Source organism: Piliocolobus tephrosceles, chromosome 10, assembly GCF_002776525.5.
Source record: "Piliocolobus tephrosceles isolate RC106 chromosome 10, ASM277652v3, whole genome shotgun sequence".
Classification (NCBI taxonomy): domain Eukaryota; kingdom Metazoa; phylum Chordata; class Mammalia; order Primates; family Cercopithecidae; genus Piliocolobus; species Piliocolobus tephrosceles.
In genome coordinates this window covers 37079413-37102451 of record NC_045443.1, presented here as the reverse complement: position 1 = coordinate 37102451, position 23039 = coordinate 37079413, and the positions used below count along the sequence as shown (strand labels likewise).

Genomic DNA, 23039 nt, shown 5'->3' with positions numbered 1-23039 from the left:
AGGCAAGAGCAAACACATTCAAAAGCTAGCAGAAGGCAAGAAATAATTAAGATCAGAGCAGAACTGAAGGAGATAGAGACACAAAAAACCCTCCAAAAAATCAATGAATCCAGGAGTTGGTTTTTTGAAAAGATCAACAAAATTGACAGACCGCTAGCAAGGCTAATAAAGAAGAAAAGAGAGAGGAATCAAATAGACGCAATAAAAAATGAAAAAGGGGATATCACCACCGACCCCACAGAAATACAAACTACCATCAGAGAATATTATAAACACCTCTACGCAAATCAACTAGAAAATCTAGAAGAAATGGATAATTTCCTGGACACTTACACTCTCCCAAGACTAAACCAGGAAGAAGTTGAATCCCTGAATAGACCAATAGCAGGCTCTGAAATTGAGGCAACAATTAATAGCCTACCCACCAAAAAAAGCCCAGGACCAGATGGATTCACAGCTGAATTCTACCAGAGGTACAAGGAGGAGCTGGTACCATTCCTTCTGAAACTATTCCAATCAATAGAAAAAGAGGGAATCCTCCCTAACTCATTTTATGAGGCCAACATCATCCTGATACCAAAGCCTGGCAGAGACACAACAAAAAAAGAGACTTTTAGACCAATCTCCCTGATGAACATCGATGCAAAAATCCTCAATAAAATACTGGCAAACTGGATTCAGCAGCACATCAAAAAGCTTATCCACCATGATCAAGTGGGCTTCATCCCTGGGATGCAAGGCCGGTTCAACATTCGCAAATCAATAAACGTAATCCGGCATATAAACACAACCAAAGACAAGAACCACATGATTATCTCAATAGATGCAGAAAAGGCTTTTGACAAAATTCAACAGCCCTTCATGCTAAAAACGCTCAATAAATTTGGTATTGATGGAACGTACCTCAAAATAATAAGAGCTATTTATGACAAACCCACAGCTAATATCATACTGAATGGGCAAAAACTGGAAAAATTCCCTTTGAAAACTGGCACAAGACAGGGATGCCATCTCTCACCACTCCTATTCAACATAGTGTTGGAAGTTCTGGCTAGGGCAATCAGACAAGAGAAAGAAATCAAGGGTATTCAGTTAGGAAAAGAAGAAGTCAAATTGTCCCTGTTTGCAGATGACATGATTGTATATTTAGAAAACCCCATCGTCTCAGCCCAAAACCTTCTTAAGCTGATAAGCAACTTCAGCAAAGTCTCAGGATACAAAATTAATGTGCAAAAATCACAAGCATTCTTATACACCAGTAACAGACAAGCAGAGAGCCAAATCAGGAATGAACTTCCATTCACAATTGCTTCAAAGAGAATAAAATACCTAGGAATCCAACTTACAAGGGATGTAAAGGACCTCTTCAAGGAGAACTACAAACCACTGCTCAGTGAAATCAAAGAGGACACAAACAAATGGAAGAACATACCATGCTCATGGATAGGAAGAATCAATATCGTGAAAATGGACATACTGCCCAAGGTTATTTATAGATTCAATGCCATCCCCATCAAGCTACCAATGAGTTTCTTCAAAGAATTGGAAAAAACTGCTTTAAAGTTCATATGGAACCAAAAAAGAGCCCACATTGCCAAGACAATCCTAAGTCAAAAGGACAAAGCTGGAGGCGTCACGCTACCTGACTTCAAGGCTTCAGTAACCAAAACAGCATGGTACCGGTACCAAAACAGAGATATAGACCAATGGAACAGAACAGAGTCCTCAGAAATAATACCACACATCTACAGCCATCTGATCTTTGACAAACCTGAGAGAAACAAGAAATGGGGAAAGGATTCCCTATTTAATAAATGGTGCTGGGAAAATTGGCTAGCCATAAGTAGAAAGCTGAAACTGGATCCTTTCCTTACTCCTTATACGAAGATTAATTCAAGATGGATTCGAGACTTAAATGTTAGATCTATTACCACAAAAACCCTAGAAGAAAATCTAGGTAGTACCATTCAGGACATAGGCATGGGCAAGGACTTCATGTCTAAAACACCAAAAGCAACGGCAACAAAAGCCAAAATTGACAAATGGGATCTCATTAAACTAAAGAGCTTCTGCACAGCAAAAGAAACTACCATCAGAGTGAACAGGCAACCTACAGAATGGGAGAAAATTTTTGCAATCTACTCATCTGACAAAGGGCTAATTTCCAGAATCTACAAAGAACTCAAACAAACATACAAGAAAAAAACAAACAACCCCATCCAAAAGTGGGGAAAGGATATGAACAGACATTTCTCAAAAGAAGACATTCATACAGCCAACAGACACATGAAAAAATGCTCATCATCACTCGCCATCAGAGAAATGCAAATCAAAACCACAATGAGATACCATCTCACACCAGTTAGAATGGCAATCATTAAAAAATCAGGAAACAACAGGTGCTGGAGAGGATGTGGAGAAATAGGAACACTTTTACACTGTTGGTGGGATTGTAAACTAGTTCAGCCATTATGGAAAACAGTATGGCAATTCCTCAAGGATCTAGAACTAGATGTACCATATGACCCAGCCATCCCACTACTGGGTATATACCCAAAGGATTATAAATTATTCTACTACAAAGACACATGCACACGTATGTTAATTGCAGCACTATTCACAATAGCAAAGACTTGGAATCAACCCAAATGTCCATCAGTGACAGACTGGATTAAGAAAATGTGGCACATATACACCATGGAATACTATGCAGCCATAAAAAAGGATGAGTTTGCGTCCTTTGTAGGGACATGGACGCAGCTGGAAACCATCATTCTTAGCAAACTATCACAAGAACAGAAAACCAAACACTGCATGTTCTCACTCATAGGTGGGAACTGAACAATGAGATCACTTGGACTCGGGAAGGGGAACATCACACACTGGGGCCTATCATGGGGGGGGGGAGGGGGGAGGGATTGCACTGGGGAGTTATACCTGATATAAATGATGAATTGATGGGTGCTGACGAGTTGATGGGTGCAGCACAGCAACATGGCACAGGTATACATATGTAACAAACCTGCACATTATGCACATGTACCCTAGAACTTAAAGTATAATAAAAAAATAAAAAATAAAAATAAAAAAAATACAATGATAAAAATCACAATGTAATGTTTGCAATTTTTCACACAGTAAACCTCTGTTCCCAATGTGATAGACTCTGGTTTCCTTTTGACTCTTCTGAACTCATATCTGAGGTCAGTGGTTATCCATCCTGAAGGCAGAATTATGAGACAAACCTGATCACCTACCTGGTGTGCCCTCTGACGTTTTTATCCCCATTCTACAGCAGTACTGAGCAATGCCGTAGTCAGCAATCTTTGCAATGATGGCAGCATTGGGATACAGTGTGAAAAGCAGCACATTGTGGGGCTTCAAATCTCGGTATATAATCATGGCTGAGTGGAGGTATCTGCCAGAAAATGCACAGGAAATCTTATTCAAATGTGATTACATTATAATAATTTCTCTCCTAATTTCCTTAAATATACATGTCCATTATGCCAAGCATCAAAAATTCTGTGCTCACTTTGACCCTTAAAGTTAAGTGGTATTATAGAAGAAAACCAAAACATACAAGTCTAATATTACAAAGTAAAGTTATGCTTTAAAAAAGGGTCAAATCTGATAAGCGAATGATTTCAATTTTAAGACAAATCTATCTCAGGCAAAGACCCAATTTTTGGAGACTTTTCTTTAGTATATATGAACAATTACTTAAAGGCAATTCTGAATTCCCTCAATAATCATGTGAATATTTTAGCTGTTTCAAATAAGTTAAATAAGAATTGATGGGATTTTGTTGTACTTGCCATTTATTTAATAGTTTTGATTTTCTTAAAATCATATAGAGGTTTAGCTCAGATTTAAAATTTTTCCTCTTCTATTTACCATTGATATTTATTTTTCTGACTAAAATGTTTCCCAATGTTTGGAAAATATTTTCTACTTTTTGGATGAAAACAAATGAAAAATAAGACTTTTGCTTGCTATTAGTCTCTTCTTCTGTTTGAGTATATAATTTACCATAAACCTAATCTTGTTAGATATTAAGGTTAAAAAAGAGTATTTTGGGCTGAGTAAGAATGAATAAAACATTGTCTTGGAAAAGATGATGGGTAACATTAAATTCCATCCTTTTGGAGACTAACCCACGGAATCATGAGCAACTAGAGTTGAACATTTCAGGCAAAGAGTAAAAGCTAGTTAATATAAAAACTAACATAAAGTTTTCATCTCAACCAGGTCTTATCCATTCTGAAAACATGGTCAGTGAGCTTACTATGTCTCAGCTACTAATGCTATTATCACATTATATGTCTATAAAATTCTGATTTCCAACTCTGTCTTCTCTGCCCCATGATGTCAAATTGACTACAGCATTTCATGTGATGTCACAGCTATGTGACAACCTAGGTTGAAAATAATTTTTCACAAGACTTAATGGAGTTAAATTTAAATTCTTTGCTTATTTGTGACTATTGTTTTTGGCTCACATTATATCAATTAATAGTTACTCCATTACCTAATACCAATCACTTTTGGAAGGATTAGAAGAGAGCGGCAATGATACCCTGAACTTTGAATTGTATGATGCCCTGGAGAGTACATATTATTTAATTGCATCAGCTAATACAGCAGAAGATTCTCTCTCTTCCAGGATGTAGTTGGGACATTTGACATTAAGCCCATTCATTTCAATATACCTATTTTGGGCTGAAAAAAATAAGATAAATACACTAATGAAGTTGACCTTCACAGTAAGTAATGGGCTTGAAAGAAAAATTTACTAAGGGCTTACTGAAAGGCCATTAGGTACTCTTGCCATGCTGAAGAGAAAAGCTGAGAGATTAAGAATAAAAAAACTAAAGCCAAGTCATACATCACTGAACAGTATCCAAATCCTTTATAAGACCTGCCTTTCTAAGTATATTTATAGAACACAGACTCAGAATACTTTCCAAAGGCTAAAAAGGAATAGTTAAGCTTAATTTGAAATAATGTCAGTGGGAAAGAGATAATATCTTGGTTAGTTAAAATGTTCAATTATAGAATTTAATCTTAAGTGCAGTTTTAATAGCTTTTAATAGACTAGCAAAATAGCTTTTGAAATAATAAGTAGGGATCTTTCCTTCCTGACAATAATTTAGCCATAATTTATACATTGTGTAACCATGACTACTGTCAAATATTTTATTAAAACAAACTGGTTTATATTAAGTTAAACAGTCATTCTTTGATTGTGATTATTTTAAGAGTTGCTAAGAAACTTCTTTCTTCATAGCTCAAAGTAAACTTTATCTCATTCTGAATAGAATTATTCCAAAAATAGAATGCATTCTTTCATTTGACAAATATGTACTAGGTATCTATGAGGGCCAGTCATTTAGTATACAAAGCCATCTTTGTATATCTGCTCTCTTGGGGGTGTCACAATCCAGAAGGATTGTGCTCAAACAGTCCTCAAACAGGTGTTCAAACAAGGTTCCAGAAATATGTAACTACCACATGCTAGGGAAGCACAGAGGGAGAAAAACATTGAGGTAAAGATAGCAAAGTTGAGTCTCCCACTAGACTGTAAGCTTTCAACCTCAAGAACAATATAATATCTAGCTTTCCCTCTTTAACACCTAAGACAATGTCTTGCTCAGAGCGTGTGCAAGAAACACAAGTTAGAGAAGCTAACACTTCATGACACATTTGAGCTTCACAGTAGAGATGACATGTGAGGAAATTCTTAAGGAAAATGAGTTCTCTAGGCAGACAACTTGGTGGAAAGAGAAGAATAACAAATACAATGATGGAGAGACATGAGCATAACTGAAAATTCAAGACTGTCAGCATGGCTAGAATGCAGTGTGGGCAGTAGGGTGGCAGGGGCTGCAAAGGGAAGCAAGAGGCATACAGAAAGAGCTTTGATGCTATGCCAAGAGTTTGGATGCACTTTGCAGATAATTGAGAACTGCCACGGAATTGCAAGCATAAATTGATTTTTATTTTAGAAAAGAAATTCTGATAATTCCCTGGACATGCTGAACCAAGGCAGCAGTAAGCGGCATAAAAGTAAATGAATTGACTAAAAAGATAATGCAAAATAGAGTCAAGGACCTGGCGGACAAATGCATAGTTGCTTTTGGGGAAAGGTGGATGGGACAACAAGTATCCTGGCCTGGCAAGTGTGGGATATAGCAGAAATAATAAATTTATAGTTGGTGATGTACCAAGGCAGTACATTCCATTTTGAAGATATTGAAACACAGAAACATACAGAAAATGCAGGTGATTATATTTTCATAAGTTTTATAGAATTATGATAAAGAGTTCAAAGGAAGTGGATTGAATTGGAGAGGTAAGCTAACAGGTAAAAGCAAGATGGAGGGAGAGCATGTAACGTGAAGAAAGTTCTTGTATGTCACTCTAAACAGCTCCAGCGTTCAAGGGACTCCAAAGGAGCATGATTTTTTTTCTGTGCTAAAACATACTTGGGAAAGTAAACCTTAATGCTGAGTTTTAAAAATTATTTAGTGCTGGTAGAAGATTGATAGATACTGAAATCTACTAGCCTTTTGTGATACAAAATCCAGAAAGCTTTTCTGGCATTAGGCTAAGAACAAATTAGGCAAATTATTTTAAATATGCTGACATTTCATTTACTTCATCAGAAACTGCTGGATTTGTTGTTTAAAGTAAGGTTTCACAGAACTAGAATAAGTCATTTTAGAGATAAGGTGTTTCGAATAGTGTTAAGCAAAAAAAAAAAATAGCAATTCTTCACTTTATAAATAAACACTTTGGGGATTTGTGGAAGAATTAGGGAAAAACTGAACCTAGAGTTAGTTAAATGAAGGAAAGAAGGCATTGAAATACAGGAGACTAAGCTGCACTTTACCTACATTAATTTAACCCAAGGTTCCCCCTGGTGTTCAAAAGTAGAAATATCAACTCAAATGCAAATCCCTGCCCCCTGTTTCATTTCATAACCTGGACAGTTTTCAGTAGTTTCTGGACCCTTTCAGGAAGGGACGTTTCTGGATACTACCTAAAAGGCATATTTCTAGATACTACCTAAAAGGCATATTCATAGCATTTCAGAAGAGAAGGAAAGTTGCATACACTGCTTGGTTACTATGCACCAGGCACTGTTTTCCTTCTTTCCTCGTTTCTCCCTCTTCCCCTACTGTCAACACAATAATCCTGAAGGCTTACTATTTTAGGAGCTAGAGATACAATGGTGAACAGGATGAAAAGTCCCTCCTTTAATGGTACTTAGATTCTGATGGCAAGACAGACAATAAATAAATTTTTTTAAAAATGAAAACAAAAAAAATCCTAGGCAGCAATACTCCTATAGAGGCTGGAGAGACAAAGGGTCGTCGGGGACATCCTCTGTGCTGAGAGTCCTCAATGAAAGGATTCAAATAATCCTTTATAATAAGTAGAGAGCACATCTGGGAGTCAGACATTCCTGAGTGAAATCAATAGCCAATATAAAGCCTCTGGTATCTGCAAGGAACCTCAGGGATAGGAGTGGCTGAGCACCCTGCCCAAGAAATAAGGCAGGGGAGGGTTGATAACAGAAACAAGGCCTGATCCAACTTTCATGTTAGAAAAATCACCCCCGTAGCTGTGTGAAGAATGGGATGTATCATGAGACAGAGATTGAAGCAGGGGACTGAAAGGCAGATGTTACTGGCTCAGATGTTACTGGCTCAGATGTTACTGAGAGAAATTGTTAGAAGCATTAAGATATATTTTGGTGGCAGAGCTGAAAGATTTGCTAAAGGATTAGCTATAAGATGAGAGAGAAAGAAAAGAATGAAAGGTGACTCTCAGGTGTAAAGAGGTGACTGGGGTTGGGGAGCAATAGCAGAGAGGACATCAAGAGTTTCATCTGGAATGTCTTCCATTATTACAGAGGTCATCACAATTTTATGCATTAAATATAAGTCATGGTTCACAGACAATTTAAAAAATAGGAATCAGAGATATAAAATCACAGTTACTAAGTGTGTGGAATAGTGATTAATCCCAGGCCTTTTGTCTTCAAAGACAACAGCCTTTCCACTCCAGTGTGCTCCCTCTCCAAAGCTTGCTCTGGCTGCATGGATAGGTGTGCCTCTGAGACATGTGAGATGGTCATACCGAAGAATCCAATGTGAATCACTCTAGTCCCCTTGAGAAGTATGGACTCATCTTTCCTCACTGGAATCATGTAATTGACACTCAGTTTGATACTGTGAAGCCTAACTTATACATTTGTACAGAAGGCAGATCAGTACAGGGTTAAAATTATGGGTTCCACAGCTGAACTTGTGGGTTCAAAGTCTATTACTACTTGCTATGAGGTTCTACATGGTTTTCATACTCTTATTTTCTGAAATTACCAAATTTGATCAGGGAAATGGTAGTTTTCATCCAAATTGTTTGTAAATTGTTACTGGGGCACGGTGTTCCTGGGAAGTGTTCTCGGAACCTGAGAGTAAGTCTGGGGTCACACTTGTCATGCACTAAACAACACGACCTACTTACCTCAAACCATCAGCCACATGGAGTGCAATCCTGTGCTGTAGGGTTCTAGTGAGGCTGGCTTTGTCCTGCTGAAGCAGGCGATCCAAGGAACCCTTGGAGGCTAACTCCATCACCAACATCCGGGGACGAATACCAGCTGCCAGCAAAGAGATCAAACTGGGGTGGTGGAGGTGGCAAAGCACCACCAGCTCCTGCAAAAGTCCAAAATCATATAAGAGTAATTCACCATCAGATCTTACCCACGTATCTCCTTCTTTAAAGTGCATCGCCGGGCGCGGTGGCTCAAGCCTGTAATCCCAGCACTTTGGGAGGCTGAGACGGGCGGATCACAAGGTCAGGAGATCGAGACCATCCTGGCTAACGTGGTGAAACCCCGTCTCTACTAAAAATACAAAAAACTAGCCGGGCGAGGTGGCGGGCGCCTGTAGTCCCAGCTACTCGGGAGGCTGAGTCAGGAGAATGGCATGAACCCGGGAGGCGGAGCTTGCAGTGAGCTGAGATCCGGCCACTGCACTCCAGCCCGGGCGACAGAGCGAGACTCCATCTTAAAAAATAAATAAATAAATAAATAAATAAATAAATAAAGTGCATCAACAGGGTGACTATGGATTTCTCTGGATGACTGGATCAGAGCAAACTTTCCATTTCTTCTCTGAGTTTTTTTAACATATTTTCAGTAATAAAAAGCTGGTGTTGAAACTACAGTTGACCCTTGGACAACATAGGTTTGAAGTGCCTGAGTCCACATATACATAAATTTTCTTCCACCTCTGCCACTCTTGAGACACCAAGACCCACCTTTCCTCTATCTCCCCCTCCTCAGCCCACTCAATGTGAAGATGATGAGGATGAAGACCTTTATAATGATCCACTTCTACTTAATGAAGAGTAAATATATTTCTCTTCCTTATGATTTTTTAAATAAAATATTCTTTACTCTAGCTTGCATTATGGTAAGAATGGAGTATATAATACAGATAACATCCAAAACATGTGTTAATCAAGTGTTTGTGTTATCAGCAAAGCTTCCAGTCAACAGAGGGCTATCAGTGGTTCAGTTTTTTGGGGAGGTCAAAAGTTATATGCAAATTTTTGACTGCACAAGGGGTCAGCACCCCAACCTTCATGTTTTTCAAGGGTCAACTGTATTGTCAGAATTAAATTGTTAAGTTCTATTTTTCCTTTGGCTCTGCTTTTGTCAGACATTTAATGCAGAAACAGTGCACACAGTACAGTCATACTAATGGGCTATGGCAAACTCGTCTGCTGAATTCTGGTTAGCCACAGAATCCTTCTCAGCCCAGGATTCTCTATAGCCTCTACTAATCAGCTGCAACTGGCATATGAGGGAAAATCTGCCCATAATCTCTGGTTTAATGACTACAAAAGTTTACCGTGGATAACGCTCAACTTCAAAGAAATGTATATCATCCCCTCCTGAAAACTCTCTGAAGACTTCTCATTTTTCTTAGATGAAAATCCCATCTACTTCCACGGCCTCACCGCCTGATCTGATCGTGCCCAGGCCTCCCAGACCTTCTCCTTTCCCCCTCCCCTTCATTCACCACCCTTCAGCCACACTGCCATTCATTCAATCCCAAGCTGTGCTCAGCTTCTTCCCATCAAAGGGTCTTTGCCTATGCTGACCCCTCTCCCTAGAAATCCCTCCACCCTTCACATGGCTGAAGTCTTCTTGGCATTCAGATCTTAGCTCAAATATTACTACATCTTCGGAGTGGCCCACCATGGGCCACCCTTACTAATGCAATCCCTGGCTGCAACAATCTCTCTGCAATTCAAAAAAAGTCTGAGATATCATTTTGGCTTGAACAGAGGGATTGGCTTAGTAAGGGTGGCCCGTGGCGGGCCACTCCGAGGATGTGGTAGTATTTGAGCTAAGATCTGAATGACAACAATCCTCTCTGTGGCCCACATCATGTGAGACTTCACAGCCTCTTTTATGACATTGTTGGGCTTGAATTCCAGATTCACTTTATACTGTATATTGCACTTTACTCTGAAACTGTAACTCTGTTGAAATTTATAGCTTATGTGATGTTAAATTGATTCATGCTTTAAACTGTGATCGCTGTAGAAGTGCTGCTTCTTAACAACCAGCTTCAAAGATGTGGAGTAGCAGCACCCACCGATTTATCAGGAAACTGAAACGTGGAGAATTCTGCAAGCTGAAGAAGAAAGGCTGAACACCCTGAGAGGGGATTTTCCAAGAACAAAGTTTCAGACTGTGATCATATTTGCTTAGTAGATAAAATCTTTTTTTAATGCCCATGTCTGATTAGCTCAGTTGGTTAAAACTGATGAGAACAAGTTAAGTTAGCTCTACTTATTTTCACAGGCACAGACAGAGGCCTAATCCAAATTTTCTATCCTGGAAAAGCAACTCACTGATTGCAAAGAAAAAAGAGCATAATAGTACAGTATAACATAGATCTGCCCCATGACTACTGGCAGAATGACCATCAAATGTCATTTTTATTTCTTTATGTTGTTGTCTTTTTTTTTTTTTAAGAGGAGAAGCACATTATGCACATCGGTTTTTTTTTTTTTTTTTTCAATTTCTTCCATCATTCCCTTAATTTGCCTCCCTGCCTATACACTAATTGGCCCTGTAGACATTTTTAATGTACTGACTTCCATCAGAGTTCCCCAAATACATTGTGTAAAATTTGAAATGCATGCTGACAACTAACAAACAAGGCTAAAAAATCAATTTATATAACAAATTACCTACACATTAAAACAGATTGTCCCAGATTTGTTTCACAGATAAGCTTCTATATGCAAAATGTTTAATTTGCTTCTAGAACTACAGTGTGACTGTAGTTACTAATAATTAAAATGCCTCCAGGATATTTTGTACACACATGAAATTTTCTATTACTCAGAGTAACTGAAGTAGTGTAACTATGTATTTTTTAAAGGTTACAAAATTTTTAGTGTAGCCACTAAGAATTTTTTTGTAATAAATCAAAGGAAAAGTAAGGATATATAGATTCCAGAAACACAGTTGAGTTCTGGTATAAGATGGAAAAATTAGCAATGAATTTTACTTCCTCTCTCACCCTGTTTCTATCTCTCATTCCTAATGTCAATAAAGACTCAGAAAAAGAAATAAATCCCCAGTAGTATCCAAACAAGAGAGAGTACAGGAGTAACCACTGTCAACTAACAGTGTCTATTCCCCTTCCTTTCCTCCTAAGAGTACCATGATATTTGCTGGGGTACTCAACCTTTACCCATGCAGCCCATGGACTTTAGTTCAGGCGGAACTGACCCCAACATCAGCCTCTCAGAAAAGGTGAGAATATTCTAAGTAACAGCAACCTTAGGGCCACAGTGATCAGTTCAGCAACAGAGACCTAAAGCCAATTAGCACAGAGCATTGCCCTGAACACAGTGCTTGTTGAGAAAAGCACAGGTGACTCAACTGGGGCTGAGAGACATTTATTTATTTAATGGGTTATTATGTAGGCCATTTGATTCCTTTGAAATGCAAGTCCTCAAAAGAGGTGCCCTCTTTTCTTCTATACTTGGAATAAGTAATTGTGAAGCCTAGAACCAGTTTACCACAATGGGAAAAGTCATTCTGAAGAAATTAAACCAATATAACAAGGTTAAAGGAATTTTAAAGAAAATTGGCCAGAGTCACTGGAATAAACCAATCCTATAGTGAGTACCTCCCATGACTTTTTTTATGGATGAAAAGAAGATAATTTATCTGATAAGCTCATTGCAGCAAGTTATTGATCTATAAAGAGATGTAGAACAGAGTCTGAAGTATCTAGAACAAGCTTGTCCAACTCGTGGCCCACAGGCCACATGTGGCCCAGGATGCATTTGAATGTGGCCCAATACAAATTCATAAACTTTATGAAAACATTATGAGATTTTTTTGTTTACCTTTTTTTTTTTTTTTTTAGCTCATCAACTATTGTTAGCCTGCCTTCCTTTGGTAGGTATGGTCTCAGCAGTCCTGGTGATCCCTGCCCACATAACCTAAAAACAGAGTATCCCTAAGCAGTACACAGCCCTTAAAAGTCTATGGTCTACCTTCCTGTTCAGAAAGTGGTAACTTGAACAAGCAAACCTACATAAATGTGAAGAATGCCCATTCTAGTTATCTTTAATAGTCAATACAGTACTCACTTCATAGATATGAAGTCATCCAACACTACTCAATTTGGAAAACCAGCAATATAAAAGAGAAAAATCAAGGTGAACCCATAGAGCAAATGACCTCAGAGAAAACAGCAATAATGCAAGTAATGCAAAAAATTAAATTCCAATTGATGTGAACAGAAACACTTGAGGATATTTCACCCAATAATATGGCTACAAAAGAACAAGGAGAGGCGATGGAAAGAATTGCTGGAAGTGAAAAATATGATTATCAAAACAAAATTCAGCAGAAAACTAAATAATAGATGAGGCAATTCTGAAAAACAAACTAGAAACCTGTAAGAGATAGTCAAGTAAGTAACACAAATTATAGATAAAACTCAAAGAGGGAACTCAAACATGGATGAGATAGACCCAGAAGGCTTGTCTTCTAATATATACTCTTGGAGCAATAGCAAGCAATAATGAATCATAAGTAACTAGATATAGGCTCCAGAGAAGGAGAGGCTTGACTGAGTTTAGCTTACTACTATATGTATATTATATATCCTATCACCTAACCTGGTACATAGTAGCTGTCAATAAAAATGATTAATAAAGGTTAGGGAGGAAATAATAAATAACAGAAGAGAATACACAGAAGACAATGTTTCACAAAATAATGAATTAAAATAATGAATTAGATGGAATGAAAAACAACCTACACACAAACATATACTTGTGAAGGTTCAGAACACTGAAAAAAATGAAATTCAAAAGATCAAATTTTCAGTTTTTAAAATGAAATTAAAGGTAGCTCAGATAGGAGCAAACATGACTGACTGCAGACTTCTCATTAGCAACAGTGGGCACTAAAAATCAGCGGAATTTTCTTCAAATTTTGAAGAAAAATTATTTCAAACCTAGATTCCTAAAATATAAAGTGTGATAACATATCCACCACATGGGAGGGCAAAATTAAGATATTTTTAAGATGTAAGGACTGCAAACATTTACCTTACAAACACCTTTTCTTAAAACAATTACTCAAAGATATTCTTCAACAAAAACTAAGGACAATTCAACCAAGAGAAGGCATGGAATCCAAGAAACATTGAGAATAATCAAAGAGGGCAAGGAAACTAACTCATAGATTAATCACTGCGCAAGCAGCCTAGAAATCCATCTCTCCTGTTTAGAGCAGTAAGTCATGTGCTGAATGATGAATGTCTTCAAGAAGAAAGTAGATTCTATTATACAAACTGTATGATTAAGAACTTAGAAACACTTGAAGGCATGATGAAAATATATATCTTTTCCTGAAGTATGTTTTTTTTAAAAATATATATATATATAATCAGAAAACCTCAAAAAGCTACATAAAATAAATCACCACTGGTACTTAGAAGGTTAAGGTGGGAGGATCACTTGAGGCCAGGAGTTCCAGACCAGCCTGGTCAACCTAGTGAGACTGCGTCTCTAAAAACAATTTTTTTTTTTTTTTAAATCAGGGTAAAAATGTGGCCTGAATTAAAATATGCCCTTATTTTTATAGATTGATGATAAATACATAACAATAGAGGATCCGTTTGACTTTGTTATTTGGAATGTTACTATTCTATTAGGAAAAGAAGTTAGTGACAGAACGTTGCATTTCTTTGTCTAAAAGTAGAAATATTTTGGTTCTATACAAATAAAAAATATATATAAATGGCATTTATTGGTTTTGTCCTCAGAACCAAACTATAGACAAAATGTGAACAATTTAATTATAAGCACAGAACAGAATATAAACGTTATAAACTTTCACTACATAAACATAATAGAATAAATTAGGGGACGTGAGAAGGTGATGGGAAGAGGAGAAAGAATGGCAGTAATTTTCCTCATCTCACACAGCAAGGAGTCAGTCCATGCTGTCTAGAGTTGGTGTACTAAAAAATCAAAAGTTTTGTAAAACATTCCAAGTTATAATTGTTATATATGAGGAAAACTAATTTAACCAATTTTAAATTTTAGGAAGTGGGCAGGGACAGGAAGTAGGAAATAGGATAAGCGTGCTGACTTTTCCATCTTTGTAGCAAGTAATCAATAGCGGTTCTTACTGAAGTGGATAAATCCAGAAAAGAAAGGTGCAAGCTTACCAGTGAGAGTTTTGGTTTAAGATTTCTCACCTTCAATCAAATTAGCAATGTGAGGTCATGCATTAAACTTCTTCTTTCACTCTGAACACACAGAAGTCATGTTCAATAAAAATAAAAATCATTCTCTCCCTGGACCAGAAATGTAAAAGATAAACACTCTGAAGAAAACAGAAGGTGAAGTCAGGAGCTTGCTAGGCTTCAAGGTCTGGAAGCAAGTGGAGGCAGCTAGGAGTCTGACTACTGTAGAGCACCGGGGACAAAAACATGGCGCTGAAAAGTCCCAAGTTTCTACATTTCTAACAATCTCCCGGATAATGCCTGGCTACTTATCCATGGAGCACATTTGGTTCAGTAAGGTTCTAAAGTAAAAAGAGGAGGGTAAGTGAGTCTTACAAAAGTTTTTACAACATACTATGTATCACAATTGTAAGGATTCTCAGAATATAGTGCTTTGTTTCTCAACAGGAGAAATAACACAAAACTTTCTATTCTGCAAAGAAAAGACAAACTAGAATTGCATAATTAAACTCAAGTAGAAATGTGGTCATTATTTTGCATTTTCACAACTGTACACAAAATAAGAGTTCCAGCAGATTAATAATGTGTAATTTAATATAATTATATTACTGAATTTCTTACTTGTCTTAACAGCCTAAGTGATGTGTGTTTATTAAAAATCTTCACAGCCACTTCTTCTCCTTCATAGGCTGCTCGATAAACTGATCCAAAACTGCCATCACCTGTTGAAAAGAAAATACAAAGCACTTAATCTGTCCAAGCAAAAAAAAAACTAAATAAATTATATCTGTTTTAATTATATCTGTTGTATATTTGAATAGAAATCTGATCTACTTGTTTCATTGAATCAAATCTCCTTTAACATTTCCTCTTCCTTCTACTCCAAGAAAGATACATCTAAAGATTTTGTCCTCAACCTTCTCATCTTTCCTCTACATATAACCTGCTCAATTATGTCATCCACTTCTGTGACTTCATCTATCCCTCTAACGTAGACAATTTTCACATTTTCACTTACAGCCACCTCCTAAGTGCTCTTCTACACTTCTAACTTTGTGTTGGATATTTCACTGGTATGCCCTTCCAACTCAATCACAGCCTATCAAAAGCCACATTTATTATCTTTTCTCCTAACCAGTTTTTATTCTACCTTCCATATAGCTGATGATAACAAGACAAAAGCTCTTTTTGAGGTCTTTCTGGAGTTAAAATTGACAAATCATTTTAACTCTTGCTCTGGTCTAACCCCACGGCTAACACTGGCAGAGGAAGGGAATGTGAATGTGTAGCTTCATTCACATTCCCTTCCTCTCCATTTCCACTATCACCGCACCCATTTGGTGGCCTCAGAGCCTTCTGCTGAGTCCCAAGAGGCCTCCTGAGTTCCTTACTTCCAACTCATTCTCTCTCTCTTGCAAAATTAATTTTCCTATCATTCTACTTTGATTGTGTCACTCTCCTGCTCAAACACAAATTATTCCATGTTGCCTATGAAACTAAATCTAAATTCAGCTCCACAGTCATATTGTGGCCCCTAAATCCTTTTCAAGTTCTCTTCTTGTTCTTCTCATTCTTAAGGCTCAAGTTCAGTAGCTTTCCCTGCCCCAGTCCTGGCTGAACAATACATCTGAGGAACTTTTTAAAACACTAATGTCTAGGTTCAAAGATTTTGATCTAATTAGTCCCAAGAGAAAATAGTCATCAGATTTTTTCTTCTTTTAATTCTATATTTAGTAGAATTAGTAACGAGCAGATAAGGTTGAGAACAAGTGCTCTAGACAAACCGGAATAGCCAAAATTTCCTGAGCATGCTTTGTACCTTCAAGCCTCCATACCCTTGATGAGCTCTGCTACTCCATCATCACCACCTCCAGGGAGTTTATCAAGCCTATAGGGACCAATACATATCAAGAAATAGAGGCCTGCCTCAGAAACTGACCACAATCAGCCCCATGGACTGTTACTCTCCAACGACATTCAGCAAATCCTGCTTATACAATATTTGTGGTTCTCATATAGTGCCTTGAAATGTAGTCACTTGATGGATATAAGTGAATACACGCAAAACAGTCTATAAGGAAATATAACAACCTGTAATTTCCAAGTGGTGAAATTACACATCTATGGAAAGCTTCTACCTATTTGTTTATTTTTTATACATCTATAATGAGCATATATAATTATATTTTATGCTCAGAGACAGAGTATATTAAAATAATTAACTCATTTGAGCATGTCTTGCATTTCTACTAGATTGTAAATATGTTAAAAGTATTATTTGCATCTTATCAGTCTTGGTATTCTCTCATTCTATCCCTCCAGTACTTAATAAATATTTGACTTTTAAAAACCATTAGTTAGGATTGTTGGTATTGAGAGTTTCAGGGGAAATTGTTATATATTGGAATCAGAAATAGAATCGGGTAAACAGAAGAGGGAAAAGAGAAAGAAAACAAATAGAGGGGAAAGGGAGAGAACGGGTCGGAGAGATGGAAACACACAATAGATGCATCTTGCTCTGTTTCCCCTCAATCTGGACAGCTATCAACAATAAAGAGAAATTGTAATGGAGCATAGAGAAGTAACATACTCTAGGGAGATACATCAAAATTTCAAGATGGAGTAGGGATTTCTAATTTTTAAAGCCCTTCTCTATTTGAGAATCACTGCTGCATTAATATGGAGTATGGATTGTCATGTCTTTCAGGTGACTGAGAACAAAAATAAAGTTAAGGACTACTATTGTGCATTTGTGATATCCAGGTTGGAAGGAAAACTGAAGGCAAGGAAATTTTCCTAATCCCTCAAATCACACCACGGAAGTGGAAGTACCTGTCTTGGCTCTTCAGAAAAATAAATAGCTCCACAAAGAGGAAATGTACCTTGTAGCTTCCTAGATGCATGAACAAAATCCCATACATTTATATTTTAAAATATATTCACAAAACAAGTCTATTCATATCTATTAAGGTGGGTCGTATTAGTCACTGCATAATAGTTACTGCTATCTGGGAAAAAGAGAGTTTTCAAAAAGCCTGAATGCACTGCTGCCCTACAATAAAAACGGGAAGAGGGAAAATGGAGAGAGGCATGACCTTCTCCAGATTACCCTAATATAAAGATGCTGGAGTCTCTACCTGTAAAATGTTTTTAGAAGGATGCACCTAATTTGTTAAATCACGGGTACTCAACCCCACCCCTTATCTTTGGCAACATCCGGAGACATTTTGATTGTCACACCTGAGGGAAGAAGGGGAGATACTACTGACATCTAGTGGGTAGAGGCCAGAGATGCTGCCAAACATCCTACGATGCACCTCGATAACAGTCATCTCAGCCAAAATGGCAACAGCTCAAAGACTGAGAAACTCCTATCTAGACTGCTTTCTGTAAATGAACATGGGATTTATGGATTTATGGGACATAGGTCTAGAGAAGGGAGAGTAATCACAAACATTTTCTTATCTGTGTAACTAAACAGACTTGTTTATTTGTTTCTGTTTTGTTTTTGTTTTTTGAGATAGAGTCTAACTCTGTCACCTAGGCTGGAGTGCAGTGGCACAATCTCGGCTCACTGCAACCTTCACCTCCCAGGTTCAAGCAATTCTCTGCCTCAGCCTCCCGAGTAGCTGAGAGTGCAGGCACCCGCCACCACACCCGCCTAATTTTTTTTGTATTTTTAGTAGAGATGAGGTTTCACCATCTTGGTCAGGTTGGTCTTGAACTCCTGACTTCATGATCCACCCGCCTTGGTCTCCCAAAGTGCTGGGACTACAGGAGTGAGCTACTACGCCCGGTCAACTAAACAGACTTTGTAAATGATGTTTCCACATACACTACTCAAAACGTGTCCATTCATCTGAAACACATTTTAATGCAGGAAAAAGAAATATTTTAGGGATCTGCGTCTGACAGTTTGAGATTTCTTCAGAGGAAGGATGCACTATGTCTGGTACTTTCCTGTATACCTTGAAGTTTGGAGTTGATTAAAATGTAGGATTCAGCATTGACAATTCAGCATTTTGTGTTAATCCTCTATTACTAATACATTAACTTCCTCAGTTCCAAAGCATTTAAATTCATCCTAAACTTCCCAATGAATGCCAATATGAAAGGTATAAAGGTGTTTATTTAGCTTTAAATATCATGTCCCAAATTTTGGACAATTTTTTGCTAAGAATATTATGTCCTGACAGATTTTAGGCATTATCTCTGGGGTAATTTGATTAAAATTAAATTTATACACACAACAACAACAAAAACTAAACAAAGTAAGGTCAAAATTGTCTTTAAATGTTTTACATTAAATCAGCCTAATGCATTTCATAGTTGTCTCAATGACTCTCTGGAATGTTTAAAACTTGAGTACGTCAGCCTACTGTTAATAATAACATACTGTATACTTGTAAATTGCTATCAGAGTAGATTTTAAAACTTCCCACCACAAAAATATGCATTTGAGATAATGTATATGTTAAATAGCTAAACTTCTCCATTCCACAACATATACATATATCAAAACATCATGTTGTATACCATAAACATATACAATTTTTACTTATCAATTAAAAAAATAAATTTGTATAAAATATATTAAAAAAAAAAAAAACACAATAACCAAGGAGTCAGATCATGGCATCACAGGCCTTGTAAAGACATTAGCTTTTATTCTGAGAGACATGAGAAGCCACACATGTAATCTACGGAATGACATACAGTGACATATCTTATGTTGACTGCTTCTTTCCCAAAGTAGTTATAATGCATACATTTTTCATCTTCTGAAGTGTAGGAGCATTTTTTAAAAACATCTTTTAGGCCTAAAAATCCATGTACAATGATAAGACAGGTCCAGGAAGTCAAGATACAAACTAGAATACTGGAACATGGTTACCATACTTCACCTTTTCTCAATGAACACCTAAACATGCTACATGAATTCAATGATTTCCATCATACTCTATTGAAAATAACAGATTGAATTCATGGAACCAACAAATATAAATTGTTCAGCATACCAAAAAAAAAAAAAGAATTTGAGTATATCACCATGTGACACTTCTGACTTTTTAATTTCAAGGCTTTTTATGAATATTTCTATGAAAATTCAGCATTGTCACACTCAGTCATAAAACCCCTGCTATGACTACACTGAGGTGTGCTTCCTTTACTTATTCTGTCATTTTAAATACAAAATATGGCTGCTTCACTTAACTCACCTGAAAACTTTCTTATTTGCCTCCCATATCCCTGGCAATTAAGGCAAATACAAAGATACATTTCATAAATATTTGTGCTTCCACGATAATCTCATCCTCATCTTGATCCTAGTCTACATGATTATGTGCAAAGCAAATTCCAGATCTGTAACATGATATTCCTTTAAAATATATCATTCCAAATAAAAAACATTATAACAAATATATGAAGACAGTAAACATCTATGACAATATAATTATGAGATCTATTTTCTAAATTATAAGGAGAAAAATACATCCTAATTTTTATTCTCAAATTAACAAAAAGAATTACCTAGGAGAAACTCTGGAGCTTGTTCAAATTCCAGCTCATCATTATTCAACATAATATTTCTAGGCAGGTCAGCCAAAATCAAGTCAGGGGCAATCTGAGATATTGGAATGGTGAGCCTTGGTTGATCTGGATTTACTAAGAGATCTCCTGAAAAGTAATAAAACATTTTTTAAATAAAAACAACATTTAAGGAGATACATAAATCTGTGGTTTTAATATGAAAAAATAATGGAATATTTTCTATAATTTCTAACCCCTCCCTTTCTAACCAATCCTAGATTTCTCTAGAAAATTTGAGAACATTTTAAAGATTCACTTAATTATCTATCTACTTGGAATTTCAAAAATTTATTCCTACGTTCACTTGTAGAATTCTGAACTGCTGCAGACTACCAGACATCTGACTAGAAAGTTATCTATTCTCTGCTTTTGCCACATTCATGAAGCTGAAGCTGTTATTATATGGCAGACTTGTTGGTCAATTACATCCGTGTATTGTCCATTTGAATCTTTATAACAATTCTATGAGATAGATGTGGTTGGTATTCCTGTTTCACAGATGAGGATATGTTGCTCAATGAGCCAGCATTCAAACCCTCAAATCAACATTTTCTGAATCTAGGATACAAGATTTTATTGATAATAAATATAATCCAGTTTTCTTAACAGTCCCTATAACTGAATATACTATTTTTCAACTCATCCCTTATGAATAAGAATATTTACATTTAATAAAAGTCATTTTGTAAGTATTGAAGGATCACTTAAACGCATTTGTAAGTTGTTTCAAAACATACCTTCCTCTGCTTTCTTCATCAAGTCATCAAGTAAGATTTTTTGATGCTCTTCACCATCATTAAAACTATATAATGCCCATTTCTTCAACAGAGTTTCTCCTTCACCACAAATATCAATCTCCAGCAACCCAGGAAACCATTCCTCCATGAGAGAATCAATGTGGTCCACAACTTGGCCCAAAAGAATACAGCCTACATGATTGAAAACAGAGCTCAACATCTTGTCTAAACCTCATACTGTCACAAAGCTTTAAGATAAAGGTTTTTTGTTTATATACATATTTTTTTTAAGTTTAGATTTCTTTAGTGTTACAATTGAAGCATTTAAATTGATTTCCTTACCTTTTCTACAAGAAGGAACTGTAATTTTTAAGAAACTCTCTGGGTGCTTGTCTAAGACTTCAGATCCTACCAGACAATAAGCTTCAGGAGACCAATTTAAGTAGATGCCTTGTCGCCAATACATTCTGTTTGGGCGAAGTGCTCGTTCTAAAAGAAATTTAAATGGATCCAAATGGAGCGGTTTATTAACTACTTCCTAAATTAAAGGGAAAAAACCTACTGCACACACCACAAGTGATCGTAATACAGATCTATTCATTTTGAAAGAAAGTATTGGGTTGTTAATGGTATGAGTCCTCATCCATATCTATTAAATATTTTATCCATAACTTTACCAACGAGTTAAATCCCTGTAGATTAAGACCCATTTCAGGTTGATGCTGTTAAGCAGTTTAATAGGCTTAACCGATGAAGAAAGAGAATCATAAATCAGTCCTCATAATTTTCAAAAAGAAATTGATTGTGCTAAACCCAAAACTTTCTGAACTTTTTAATGCAATGTAACTACCTATATGTTGATTAATTCCAATCAAAGTAAAGTTTATTTTGGAAACCTGTAACACCTGTGTAAAGCTAATTTTAATCCCCAAAATGGCATTTTCCCTTTGGAGTACCAAAATGTCTCTATTTATTTTAAAGGAAAGAGTTAGCATTATAAACACCGGATTTGCTCTTTTTTTTGTAAATGGCTTAGTGGCTGTGCAACAGAAAAGAGATAATCACAGTCCCTACAATGTAATCACGGCCAAGAGCTGAGTGAGCACCTAAGGAGTTTTCTTCCTGACAAACTGGATGAGGTTATATGTGCTTGTGTATCTTTACATTGCCTACTCCAAGGTTTTTATGAGCGTATTTTCTAATTCTTCAGCTGCCTTCCAAACAAGTAAACTCTGAGAAAATGGCATATTACTTTTCATATGCCATTTCCCTAATTTCTCTAAATATTAAGTCTTCATTAAATACTTACCTCTCCCTGAAAGCATGTAAGGTGAAATCTCAAGTAATCGATTGATTAACCTCGACCAGAATCCCATTGGGAAATAAGGCATTTCATATAGTCGGATGATAATTTCAGAGTTCTCACAATGGGGAAGCTCTATCACAGGCCTGTGGTCAGACAAACTAAAGGAAAAAGGACACTATGGTTATACAGCCTCACAGAATACCCAAAAATGTTGAGCAAATGATTTTACTGCTTAAAATCAATGAAGGTAACCATTCCAAGCAACTGTGGCCTTTTTGTAACATTGTTTCACTACACGTTTTTCCTGCACCAAAAATTCAGAGATCATTAATCAATTCAAATGCATGCTCAGATGTAGATGCATGAAAAATTTTTGGTAATCCCTGTGCACTAATACATAAATTATTATAATTAGTTATGCATAGACAAGTGTAATTTTATATAAATCCTGAAAAATACATGCCCTAGAAAAAAGGTGTATATTTATTTTTACAATTGGCTGCATCCATCAATCAATGTAATTTGCACATTTCAACATCATATTATTTTATAACATTTCCCACTTGCTTATAAAGGAGTAGGACAGCC

The 23039-nt window shown here is 36.6% G+C and overlaps 1 protein-coding gene across 1 annotated transcript in view; it reads right to left on the bottom strand.

Moving 5' to 3' along the window:
• The window catches only part of LRRK2 (leucine rich repeat kinase 2), a 146806-nt gene that overhangs the window by 31895 nt on the left and 91872 nt on the right, over positions 1-23039 (bottom strand). The window contains exons 35-41 of the mRNA XM_023182780.2: positions 22455-22609; positions 21488-21634; positions 21146-21337; positions 20349-20495; positions 15438-15538; positions 8536-8726; positions 3258-3418 (exon numbers count right to left, since the gene is read on the bottom strand). Of these exons, the coding sequence (XP_023038548.1) occupies positions 3258-3418; positions 8536-8726; positions 15438-15538; positions 20349-20495; positions 21146-21337; positions 21488-21634; positions 22455-22609 (1094 nt within the window). The remainder of the gene's footprint in view (positions 1-3257; positions 3419-8535; positions 8727-15437; positions 15539-20348; positions 20496-21145; positions 21338-21487; positions 21635-22454; positions 22610-23039) is intronic.